Consider the following 13,527-nt stretch of genomic DNA (forward strand, 5'->3'; position numbering starts at 1 on the left):
GTGTCATCTGCAAATTTGTTGAGTTCCACATTTATCCTTCATCCAAATCATTGATGAAGATGTTGAAGAGTACTGGGCCTAAAGCAGAGCCTTGGGGCACTCCATTGCATATTTCCCTCCATGTAGATGCAGTTTCATTGACAACTACACATTGAGTGCAGTTGGTCAGCCTGTTACGAATCCATCTGGTGGTGATGCTGTCTAACCCACATTCTTCTACTTTATCTAGTAGTAGGTTATGGTCTACTTTATCAAATGCCTTACTGAAGTCTAAGTAAATTATATTGACAGCATTCCTCTGGTCCACTAATTTTGTCACTTTGTCAAAGAATGCAATAAGATTAGTCTGGCATGATCTGTTTTGGACAAACCCATTCTTTCAGGTTCTGTTCTACTAGAAGTGCAGCTACCATATATACTTGCAGGTAAGTTGAGAATTTTAGATGCCAAAATATATCCCAGAAATAAAATAAAAACTAGGATTATTTGATGCCTCTTTTGTCTGACCAATATGTAATACATTATTAAACCCATTGTTATTATGGGATTGACTTTCTTGCATTTTTCTTTTGCAAACCACAAACAGGGCAGTGGAAAATAACACTAAAACAGTTGAATAATGGCTCATAACTTTTCTTCAAAGTTAAATACAACAAAAGCTTATATATCAAATATTATTTAGTTCTTATTTGAAATAACTTCTGATTTTACGTGCTTCTATTAATAATGGCTCATAACTTTGCTTCAGAATTGTAAATACAACAAATGCTTATATATCAAACGTTATTTAATTCTTATTTGAAATAACTTCTGAATTTACATGCTTCTATTCTTTACTCAGCGACATACTATAAATATAACTTATATGTTATTTATATAACAGCCAAGAGTATATGATTATTCAAGGGTTTTCAAATTAACTTCTATTTTTGAGAATAATAAATTCAAAAGCTATTCAAAAGCAATAAACCACTGCAGATGCTTTATATTATGGCCAGGCCATATATTTCCTCCCCACAACAGATGGACTTGAAATACAAGCATAAGCATTTATTTGTTAACATCTAAATACAAAGCTGAGTCTGGAAGTACTTCCAGATTGGAAATCTTATTTGGGGGGGGGGAGGGATACTACCTATCCGAAAGAAATTTCACTCTACCTAATCAAGAATACCTTTATGTGTGGATTAAATTTCAATTTGTTAAATACTATCCATCTTATTACTGAATTTGTCATAAAAAGTACTTAGAATAACTCATGAGTCATTAACTACACACCCAGCTCTTGGCTCAAAGAAAACAACCCCATTTACACACATCACCATATACAGGTAATAGGTAATATTCTCAAATCTTTAGTGCTGCTTTTGTACAGGGGCTAATAGTTCTATTCTACAAAACTCTTCCTGACTCAACAGCTGCTTTTTGTAAAAGTGCTTTGCAGAGTCATTTAGGATGTGGTTGTACATCACTGTTAGTGTAAGACGTGCATGTATGTGCATCTGGTTCTGGTGAAGGACAGATTTACCAGGGATCAACCACAGAGCATTTGAAAGGCATTTTCACTTCGTGGAAATCTACTTAAAATCCATTCATGTAAGTTTCCCATTTCAGATGAGAAGACGGCAGTCAATTTATTTAACCTGCCTTTCTCTTAAAACACTCAAAGTTGACATAGTGGATAATGTAAGTTTATAATATAACAGCCATGATACAAAAGATGAGAAGGAAAGAGGGAAAAATAAAAATGATTCATTCACCAACTATTTACACAAATGGCAATGTGGAATCAGGAAGAATCTTGGGGAGAAAAAAATCTAATGGGGAATTTTACCAGCAGGTTATAAGAAGCCATTGTAAGCCAATTGCCAATAAAGGAAGTTAATGGGTAAGTATGCCAATTCTTAAGTAGGTACACCGGGTACCTACTCTCCATAATTTCTAGTTAGAGTGGCCAAGAAACATGATGATGGAGACCAGCTTGCCTGAAAGGTCTAACTATGAAATGGTTATTCCTCTCTCTTTCATTGAAGCAATTTTCGAGGAGAAGCAATCTGGATAGGCTCCATGTAATTTCTTTTTGTAAAAGCCTAATCTTTCCATGCTTAAGGCATAACATCTACTTTGAATAGAATTAAGGTAATTATTAAGTCCTCGGTAATGTTTGAAGTTCCAGTCTTTTTCATTTTAGGGAATTTCAGTGTTGATTACTCAACTATGAGATCTAAATAATCTTTCTAGAATCTTCTATTGCATTTCCATAATGAAACAATTTCAAAGGTTTGACATAAGTAGTACCTTTTGCAATTTTTAATAATAAAAAGAAATATTTTCAGTTTTTGCAAAGTTTTGTTCATAACTAAGACAGCTTGGTTACTTTTTAATTTCAGATCCATAGAAGGAATTTTTCTTGTTTATCTATTGCATCTCTCAGACAGAGCTAATATTATTGTTATGCCTTATAGTTTAAAATTCTTAACATCTGGGAAACTCTTCCAATTTCACTCATTTTAGAGAGAGGACAAGGCGCAGTATTATTAATGGGAGTGGCACCTTAGCTTCACCGGATCTGACATGTGGATATCCAAGCAGCTTGGTTTCTATTTAATATCTATATGATATTTCTGTCTCCTCAGAGACAGGCTAGAACCTAATTATTTCTCTAAATTATCTGTGGATCCTGTCTTATTTCCAAACATATGACAACTGTGGATAAATGTATTCAGAGCACAATAGGGTGTTTGAAGCTGTCTTGCTCTTGTAAAAACAAAACATCTTTATCAGCTACTATCTAATTAATAGGAGTCTTGTGAGAAATGTAGGGAAAGTATATGCAAGTATATGGTTAAATTAAGCACAGTACTGACCACAATGTATAGATGTGTGTAGTTCCCAAAGATTTTGGAACCGAAAATAGCTAAATGGCTATTAACCCTAAATTGAACCAGGCATTGAATGTTTGAACTACTGGAACAGAAATAAGAGCTAAAAGATTAAGCTACCGTTCTTCCTTAAATTATTCGGTAACTTTCACTAAGGTCTGTATAATCAAAGCTATGGTTTTTCCAGCAGTAATGTATGGCTATGAAAGTTGGACCATGAGGAAGGCTGAGTGCCAAAGAATTGATGCTTTGGAATTGTGATGTTGGAGAAGACTTTTGAGTCTTTTGGGAATCAATTCTATGACGAGTTGCAGTATGACTCTACACATGTATTGCTAATATTGCTTACTTTGATCTAGTGCAATGCATTGTACATGAGACTGAATGTCATTTATAAGCTGTAATTTATGTAATATGCTGCTGCTTCCTTACAATGAACATTACAGAATGCTTTGGAGCACAGCAACACTGGCTGCCTAAAAGCGTCTATACTTCTTCAGCTTGGAAACAATGTACTGCAGAAAGAATATATTTATATTGAAATTGGGCTATAAAGCTCTTTAGAAAAATCATAAAAGTCTTTATTTGGTTAGCTTTCAATCTTTTGTATTAATTTAATGAAACCCAATATATTTTTTTAGAATGTGTTTTATATTTTTAATTATGTTATTCAATTTGAAGTGTCAATTGCTGATTTATTGTGTTTTGTTGTATTTCAAATAAACCAATTTAGGCATCAGAAAAACAATCTGAAAATAATTCCCATGCTGCATCTGAAATCTCACATTTTATAGATTTAGTGCTTATTTAATTACTATAATGGAATATGATTCATTTATTAGAGATTTATCTACTATGTTTAATTATATAAAATGTTCTTGTTTTATCTCTCTTTTAAAAATAACAACCTCAAAGATTTTGTTTCTTTGTTGGGGGGAGGCAATTTGGCATAATACAGAAACATTGGCACTGGAAATAACGGATGCTGGCTGGTTTGTTAATCTATAACAGAGGTGTCAAACTCAGAGCCCGGGGGCTGGATCCTGCCCGCGAGGTCCTTAGATCTGGCCCATGGGGCCGCCTGGAAACAGCAAAAAGCTGTCCCACAGTTCCTCTGCCAGCGAAAATGGAGTTCAGGATGGCAATGTGTGGCCCTCCCGAGCTTCGTTTTCACTGGCAGAGGGTTGCAGGAGGCAGTCGCAGCTGAAAACGGAGCTTGGGATCCTGTTTTTGCTGATAAAGCACTCGGGCCACCACAGGAGCCCCCAACACCAGTGACATCAAGCTGGTCACACCTACCCCGGCCATGCCCACTCCAGCCCCCCAAGGTCAAATACAACCCTGATAAAAGCCCTCAATGAAATCGACTTTGACACCCCTGATCTATAATATAATCTGCATCAGTGATTGTAATGCCAGAGAAGAATTCCAGTTTTAAAAAAAGGCTGCAATAGTTGCAATAGTTTAAGGCACTGTTTCTCAATCTTGGCAACTTGAAAACCTGTGAACTCCATATTGGCTGGGAAATTCTGGGAGTTGAAGTCTCCATATCTTCAAGTTGCCAAAGTCGTGAAACTCTGGTGGAAGGGAATGAAAAGACATTTGTCAAATTATTTGATTGTCTTTCTTGATTATAGATGACTACCCAACCATTTATTCTACAAAATTAATTGAAAACATAACATTATCCTACTTATCCTACCAGAAATTGATTTGTCATTGTTTATTGCCCAGATTGTATATTCATTCCATTTTCACTTCCATTTTCAATCAATTCCATTTTCAATCAATTCTATTGCATTCTTGAACATCTTTAAGTGTTCAAGCCTAACAGTCTCCAAATAATGAATCTATTTTCAGTTATGAAAACAGTCCACCTGATCATTGTGCATTTCATTCAGCATTTGATCTAAATTGTTATGGATACTATGGCCTTAATGAGAAGATCGTATGGACTTAGGGAAGAAAGAATCCAGGCTAGAAACCTGCTCTATTTACTACCTCAATATCTTCCTCCAATTCTGAAGATGTCAGAGTAACGTGAGCACAAATACATACATTATGTACAGTAAAATTGCCAATTATAACTGGGGAAAGTAACTTGATATGATTGTCATGCTTTACTGTAACAGATAAAAATAATAAAAACCACAAGACCATAAGAGAAAGAATTAAAAAACCACAATCTTAGCAGAATCATATCTCTGCATAACCAGCAATTTCATATTCTTCCTCTCATTTTTATTCCTGAATGAAAAGTAGTTTTAGCAACATAATATTGGATATGAAGGGAGAAGTTTATTCTTACGCAGTCTAACCACAGTCCCTGCATACCACATAAGGCGGCAATAAAGCAGCTATGGGAAGATTTGACTACACAAATACAGGTAGTGTTCTGACCCAGGCTTCCTTAGAAAGCAAGAAGAAAAGTCTTTGTCCCGGTGAAACCTCTTTTATTTACATCACTGTGAATTCCTTTCATTCACAGTCAGCAAGGCTTACCAAACAGTCTTTCAGAGGAATGTTTATCCACATGCACCTTATCTCGTTTGGAGCCTGCCAGGTAACTAGTTTCCAAACACAGGGCAAGACAAACCTTGTCTCTTATAGTCACAAACAGAACTTTCCACTCTTGAAATGACTGAATGAATGAATGGTTTCTTGCAAAAGGGCACTCCCAGTTTGCTCTTCTTTTGTTTCCTATGGGAGGGGCTAATCACCTCCAAGGTGATTACTTTACTCCTAAATTGACCCTGCTTTCTTAGTTGTTCTTGTCCTCTGGCAGCTCTGTGCATGCGCACACTGCGAACAGGCTCCAGCTGTTCTTCTGCCTCACTGCTAACTTCCTCTCTCCCTCTGATGCAGAGCCCTCGTCTGAGCTTTCCTCAACCCCCAGGACTGGCCCATGTTCTTCCCCAACCTCCTCACTGTCCAACTCTGCTGCCAGCTCTGCTGGCCACTGGTGGGCCACAACAGGTAGTCCTTGCTTAACAAATGCAACTGGGATCAGCAATTTTGTCACTAAGTGATGCATTCACTATGAAAACAACAGACAACCACAATGGATTTACAATATCACATTTGATTGTTGAGCAAGTAATTATGCCACATTAAGCAAGATTTCACATGACTTCAATTTGTGATTTTACCATTTCTCCATTGAACTCAGCTTGTTGGAAGCCACCTGTGAAATGTGCAAAGGACAATCCTGACCATGGGACCCTGAAACAATTGTAAACACCTGCTGGTTGCAAAGTGTCCAAATGTGATCAGAGGGATGATTGTAAATGTAAGGACTGGTCATAAATTTTTTCCAGCACCATTGTAATGTCAAATGGCCACTAAACAGGGCAGTCATTAAGCAAGGTCTATTGTAATGTGAAAATTAAGACACTCTCCACCTATGTGTTGCCTATCTGCTACCAACTCCTAAGTTATTATTTTCTTTGATTTAAAACCAAAATGAAACGTAAGGAAAATTACTGAACTGTTCATTATACAGACAATCAAGGCGCAACATAATATAATCTACTTCTATATAATATTTTTCAGAATATATTAATCACCTCTGATTATATTAAATCTTTTTACACATGAACAAATTTAATTATATAGAACAGTCAAAATGTCCTCCTCTGAACCTGTGCTATCAATACAAAAAGTATACAAGTAGCTAGGTAAACCTGAAATAGCTGGACTGCAGAGCTCATTAAATGTTAACTATCACAACCTAAAATTCTCTAAAGAAAATATTTTTCTTTCTCCATAAGAAAACACTATCAACTAAATGTATTTTAATTATTCAGATACACAATCCAAATCATTCTGAATACCAGCTACTAAAAATGAAGCTAATGAAAAACTTTAAAAAAAAAAACTTTTTAAGGCCACGTACTTTTCCAATAATAATAATGATTTGAAATGTTATTTTTGACATTTTTCATTGCCAGCAGTCCAATTAGTTAATGACTTTATATGAGAAAATGTCACAAGCTAAATTTTAAACACTTTCCAACCTCACATCACTCCTTATCATTATGGCCTGAGCTGTGCACAAGGGAAGAAAAACACTCCATGTATAATTAATTTCTGCATCTCCTCAAATCCAAAGCTGGAAGATCATTTACTCCCACTCTAAAGCCCCTAAATCATTTCTGTACATATCTATTACCTTACAATAGGCTAAAGAAAACTTCAGTTGTTGACTAAAACTTCCTTTTATCTTAAGTACAAGTATTTTTTAAAAACCCACCAATGACATCAGAATTCTTACTCCTGAGATAATGAATTTCATTGCTTTATATAATCAGTACCAGGTAACACTAACGACACATGTCTATGGATTATAACTTCTAAATGTGAAGAATCAGGAATGTTTTAAATATTTTAGACACATGGAAAATTTTATCATTAATTTCTAAAGTTTTCAGAATTATACACAGCAAATGAAAATCAATATTTCTAAATAAATGAATCGGTATCTACTTGGTAAAAATGGATCTTATGCATAGAGATCATTTACTTTAACATTTTTGTATAATTTGGGAATCTAATAGCTGAAGTTGGTAAGATTAACAATTATAACAAAACAAGGGATATCAGAAGCATTACTTTTTGGAATAGGGGAATAAAATTTGAATTAAAAAAGCCTATAATATGCTTTTTAATTTTATATATAGTACTATTTGAACAATTATGCTCCTAATGGATAGAATTGCCAAAATATAAATTTTGCACGGGTGTGCTATTTACTGTATATAAAAAAGCAGTTGCAAACAACATGATCTCTGTTTAATGGGATTATAATTTAATACTTGTAAGGACTAGTAAGGATGCAAAAGGAAGAGACCAAAGTTAATTTAAAACATGATTTTCAAAACCAGAAAAGTGGGTGTTCAAATCAGGGAGCGAGCACTATGACTCACATTTTTCTTGAGTCATTTTTTCATCTGGTTCTTTAAACAAAATAAAATGTATCCAATACAAAATAGTGCTTTCTTTCATGAGAATACATTTTGTATAGAGATTAAAATCACAATGGGTTCTCCCACTCTATCTTGGCTTCCAAGGACCTGCAGATACAGTTCTGCAGAGCAATTATTGAATGTCATTTGTACCTCTATAAGTGGCACAACCAAATAAGATAGACAGAGACTTCAACTAGTTAGGACTGCAGAAAAAATAACTGCAACCATCCTGCCTTCCATTGAGGACCTGTTTACTCACAAGCCAGAAAGAAGGCTGTGAAAATATCTACAGACCAGAGGTGGGTTCCTACCAGTTTGGACCAGTTCGGCCAAATAGGTAGTAATTTGGCCATGCATGCGTCTGAACTGGTTTTATCGGCAGCGCCATAAGCAGCACCATCTTGTTTTTTGCTTCTGCACATGTTTACTTTTGCGCATGAGCGCATAGTGCACATCAAGCACGTGCGTGTAAAGCTCGTCCCTGAGTGAACCAACAGTAAAAAAAAATCCAGGACCCACCCCTGCTACAGACCCCTCACATCCAGAACATGAATTGTTTCAACTGCTTCCCTCAAGACAATGCTAAACAAACAGACACAGAGACAGTTCCCTCCCCCATGCTATCACTCTGCTAAACAATTAATTCCCACAACACTGTCTAATACACTGGGATGTCAAACTACTTAGTAGGGCTGTATTACTATTACTCTTATCCTTCTCATCTTTCCTATTATCTATTTCCTTAGCTTCTTATGACTATAACTTCACTGTTTGTATGTCATGATTTTGTTGATTGCTTTAAAAATGTAATTTTTTAAAAGGAAGGCTGTGTTAAAAGTCTGCAGTTTAACATCTTTTATGGAGATTTATCAAATGTTTATTTACATAAATAAGTGTATATCCATATTTCTTAATATAAAAGTTAAATGCACACTAAATGCATCTTTAATATAAAATATCCAAAAACATCATCTGAAGTCAGAAGGCATTTCAAACTGTGAACTGATAGGCTAAAGGACACAAATGGATGGATACGATACTAATAAACAAATAAAAGAAGATCAAACAAAATTGGAACGAATATACTGAAGTACTGGAGGGTAAAGATGCCAAAATCCATGATAACATAGAAGTCATTCCCCACTTACAAGAACTTCTAGCACTAGACTACTAGCTCAAAACTCCAATCATTACCAACTTGGAAGGCTGTAGGAACTGACCCACTTAAAAGAATAGAGTAGAGTAGAGTACAGCAGAACAGAAAAGAACAGAACAGAATACTTTATTGGCGAAGTGTAATTGGATAAACATGGAATTTGTCTCCGGTGCATAAGCTCTTAGTGTACATGTAGACAATTAGGTAATATAATCAGTATACATACAAATATACAAATAGTATGTACACTCAAACAACAAGTGTACATACAAACAATAGGTAATATAAGGTACAAATAAAAGAAGGTAGTAGAAAAGATGAGTAGGATAATAGTAATATAGCCCTACTACAGGGTAAATATTCTTAGGCATAAGACAGTACTGTGATAATTAAGTGTTTAGCAGAGTGATGTCTGTGTGTAGTTGTTTTGGCAGACACAAAAAAGCAGCAAAGTTACAAACTATGGCAGCAAATCTGTAGAATAACACAGTGACCAAATGATTAGAGGAGATCAATCTACAGAGTAATATGGAGAGAGAGAGAATGACTGAGACTTAACACAGTATGCAAACTATTGTACAATATTTTTGATTTCACAAGCTTGCAAAATAATGCTTTGGATCATCCAACACAGATTACAGTGCTGCATGGAAAAAAAGATGCCAGATGTTTAAACTGGCTTTAGAAAAAGAAAATGAGATTGTATTGCTTATGCATGTAGGGTAATTGAGAAAGCCAAAGAATATGAAAAAGTCAGTATACGTTTCCTTGATTATAGAAAGGCCTTCAATGGAGTCAATCGTGTCAGTGTGCTCAGAAAAATGGGAATCCAAGAACATCTCATTGTCCTCAACTGGTTCTAGGTCAGCAAAGGAGTCAGAGCAGGTTGTAGATGCTTCCCTTATGTATTTAACCTATAGGATATATGTATACATGCACGCATACTTTCTCTCTCTCTCTCTCTCTCTCTCTCTCTCTCTCTCTCTCTCTCTCTCTCTCTCTCTCTCTCTCTCTCTCTTTCACACACACACACACACTCATACATACATACACACATTAAGGGAAGACCCTGATAGCCAAAATTGCAAAGGATTTGCGAGTTCTAGTAATAAAAGTTAAGTGAACAAATGGGATTAAAATTAAAGAAAACTAAACTGATTACAATAGGTATGGCAACAGCTAATTAATTATAAATGGGTAATTCATAATTTTAATCAACTGAACAACACTAATTTACAGGGGGGGAAATCACTTTTACTTTCTAAAAATACTAGTGTATAAGCCAAGCAGTTAATTAGTATAATTAATTAATTACATGTATTAATAGAACAATAGTTTATTAATTGTTTGGGATTATGATGGCAAATTCTACAAGTAGTAGCACAAACATTATCTTTATGTATATATAGTGTAATGACTACAAAATGCAAACTTGATTGCAAAGCATACTAGAAGCCTTGGTTGACAGAGTCAAGTTCCTTGGTGATCAGTAACTGAAGTTTTTTTTTATGTTTACTGTATAAGTAGCCTCTCTTTTTACCTTTATATGAAAATAATTATAACAGTCGAATGGACATTGTAGCAATAACCCAATTTAAAAATGATTCTTTTTGAGCCTATCATGTCCACTAAGTAGCCATAGCATTAACTATACTGAAAAGTAGAATAGGTTTCTTTATTTAGGAGAAGCCAATGGGCTTCTATTAAAATATAAGAAGAAGGATGTTTAAAGGTCCAAGCCAATATGCTATGCACTACTTACCTTCAAAAGTCAAATAAAACTTTCCTCTGTCAAACCAGACGAGAGAAGGCTGTTCATTCTCTGTATGGCCGGGAGTTGAAGCGGAATGGGAAAGGTTAAGGAGAGGAGAGAGAAGGACATAAGTGTGAGTCAGAAAGGCAGGTTATTAATCTCACTACAGGGAAAGAGGAGGTGCTGCAAGTTGTTAATGTGCAAGGAAAATTGGGAAGGATTTTAATCAACAACGGTCTTGTTTTGTTTTGGGAAGAAACAAAATAAGCAAGTATGGAATCCTACCAGATGGGAATAACTGAACTTCTGAAAAAGTGATTGAGATTTTTTTCTCTCTCTCTTCTTTAATGCTATTTTATTTTTTCTTGGTGGGGTATAATATCAATGACTGGTATCAGTTTAATTCCAATAGCTTTGTGTGGAATTTGCTATTTACATGTCTTTTCCCTTTGAAAATTGAAGCTGCAATCTTGCAAAGTTGTTTGAGCATGAAACATTTAAAAATAGAGAACCAAATAATGCTATAATTACATCTTAAAACAATCATGAATCAAGGGGAGGCCTGAAGACGTTTCTGAAGCCACACATGCACTATTTGTAAAGGTAACATACACTGTAAATCTGCTATAATGGATCTTCAAAATTGATGGCCTTCCCAAGGGGATGTTAATATCTGGCGCAGAGTTTATCCAAGTAGCAATGCTTATTTGAGATTAATAAACTGGTGGACAGAATTTCTGTAATGCTTGTTAAGTGCAGAGTTTTATCCATCCTTTTTACTTTATTAAAATTCCAAAGGAAGAAGCTTTTAACATTTCTTGTCAGCAATTAGAAGGTTTTTTTGACTTTCATTACTTAAAGATTCAGGCAACAACATGACTAACAATTGGAATTACGTGACCAACTTCCATTACTGAAATTAACGCATACCTAATTCTGAAATTCCTGGAAACAATACATGTATCCATATAGGCATGTATGTATGTATGCATGGATGTCTTTGTGTCTCAGTTTTGGAAGAAGAACATATATAATTAATTTTTGTGCACAATAGTAAATTTTGTTATTCCTGTATCAAAGTATCAAATATTATGTCGCTACTTAGAAACTCATTTGAGCATTCAGAAGATTGCATTTTTATGTGCAACTTGAGTTCCTCTATATCAGCTATGCATTTAATGCATTTGACTCTCATAGCAGTGAGAGTGGTAATGAAGAAAGCATTTTAAAAACACACAACTCTGCTTGTACGGTACCTGCAGATGTTTCATAGTGCCTTGCAAACATGGACAATTTGTCATTATAAGTATCATCTTCCGAAACCCACAAGCAAAAGAAATGCAAAAGAAAAACAATGAAAACACAAATTCTAAATGAAAACCTAATTAACCAAATCCACATTTATTACAATAAAAAAAGTTTTACATAGAAATGGTGGACACATCTCTTTTATTATCAAAGTCATGTTCAATACTACCACTAAGACAAAAACAAATATAAGAAAGGGCAAATGAATGAACAAAAGCTATGCGGTATTCTTTTGGACAAAGTATAAATGTACGGAATAAATCTCAGAAACTAAAAGAACAATGCGTGATAAAATAATGTAAGACCGAGAAGCATGAAATCTCTGTGCTGCTAAACATAATTCTTTATTTCAAATGAATGTGTGGGCAAACACTTCATTTTTTTTTACTTTCATAGATTTAAAAGTTTGTCCTTCCTAGCTCCTCCTGCCTATTGCATTTATCCCCTGCCCCTTTTTATTGTGAGCCGCCCGGAGTCCTTCAGGATTGGGTGGCATACAAAACAAAACCAATAAACCAATAAACAATACCTGTTGAAGTGGGTTTTTTTTAATCCAAGACCTTAATGGATTTCTCTGTTTTCAAGTATATTCCATTCAATCCTTCTTGCAATATGAATATTTTTTTCCCATGTATATCCCCTCTCATCGGATTTTCTGTAAATGGGAATAGCTTGCATGTTTTGTGATCCAGCTGTGATGAAGACCCAGGAAGAAAGGATCCTTCTCAAGGGACAAGTTCCTAGCATGTATTTTTAAATCTATGTTGATTGTTCAAATGAAAGGCCCAAACTAATCTTTGTACAACCAAGATGGGTCAACTGCAATTGCCACTTCATCCCCACAATACAAACTGTCCATCAAGTTTTTCCCTTCAGCTAGAAATTATTACATCCTAAGCCATTCAGGATAATCAGCACACCTTGTGACATATGCAGTTGGCCAAGCCCATTCCAGCTCATTCAATAACCAACTACATTACCAATTTTGACAGCATCAAGAGGCTTTTGGAGTAAATTATGCTTTTGAACAGATATGGTAAGTAAACATTCTTATTTTTAGAAGACTAAAATCCATTTATTGTCTTCCAAAGCCAATACATTCTGAAACATTCCCCAGTGTGTGTTCCCCCCCATCTTGTAAGAAAAATTTAAGGGAGATGGTTAAAATTAGGGTACCTGTGGGAAATACGGTCCTTCCCTCCGTCCCTGCTCAGCGAGAGCATGGGGAGAATACAGAATTTGACATTTTAATGATTGTTTTCTTCATTTAGAACAATGAAACAAATTTTTGAGCATGGCCACAGACAATCAACAACATCAAAAGGACAAAACAGCTCAATTTAATACAAAAAACTTATATTCTTGTGTTCAATAACACATTAAAAATAGTCTTAAAAGTGGTTTGCCATGAATTTGACCATTTCTTTGGCTCTCTGTAGTACAGAAATACAGATTCAACAA

The 13,527-nt window shown here is 35.1% G+C and overlaps 1 protein-coding gene across 1 annotated transcript in view; it reads right to left on the bottom strand.

Annotated features, from left to right (window-relative positions):
• SGIP1 (SH3GL interacting endocytic adaptor 1) overlaps window positions 1–13,527 on the bottom strand; it is an 82,373-nt gene that overhangs the window by 17,312 nt on the left and 51,534 nt on the right. Inside the window, exon 18 of the mRNA XM_032217806.1 lies at window positions 10,768–10,827. Within this exon, the coding sequence (XP_032073697.1) occupies window positions 10,768–10,827 (60 nt within the window). The remainder of the gene's footprint in view (window positions 1–10,767; window positions 10,828–13,527) is intronic.

This window comes from Thamnophis elegans, chromosome 5 (genome assembly GCF_009769535.1).
Source record: "Thamnophis elegans isolate rThaEle1 chromosome 5, rThaEle1.pri, whole genome shotgun sequence".
NCBI lineage: Eukaryota > Metazoa > Chordata > Lepidosauria > Squamata > Colubridae > Thamnophis > Thamnophis elegans.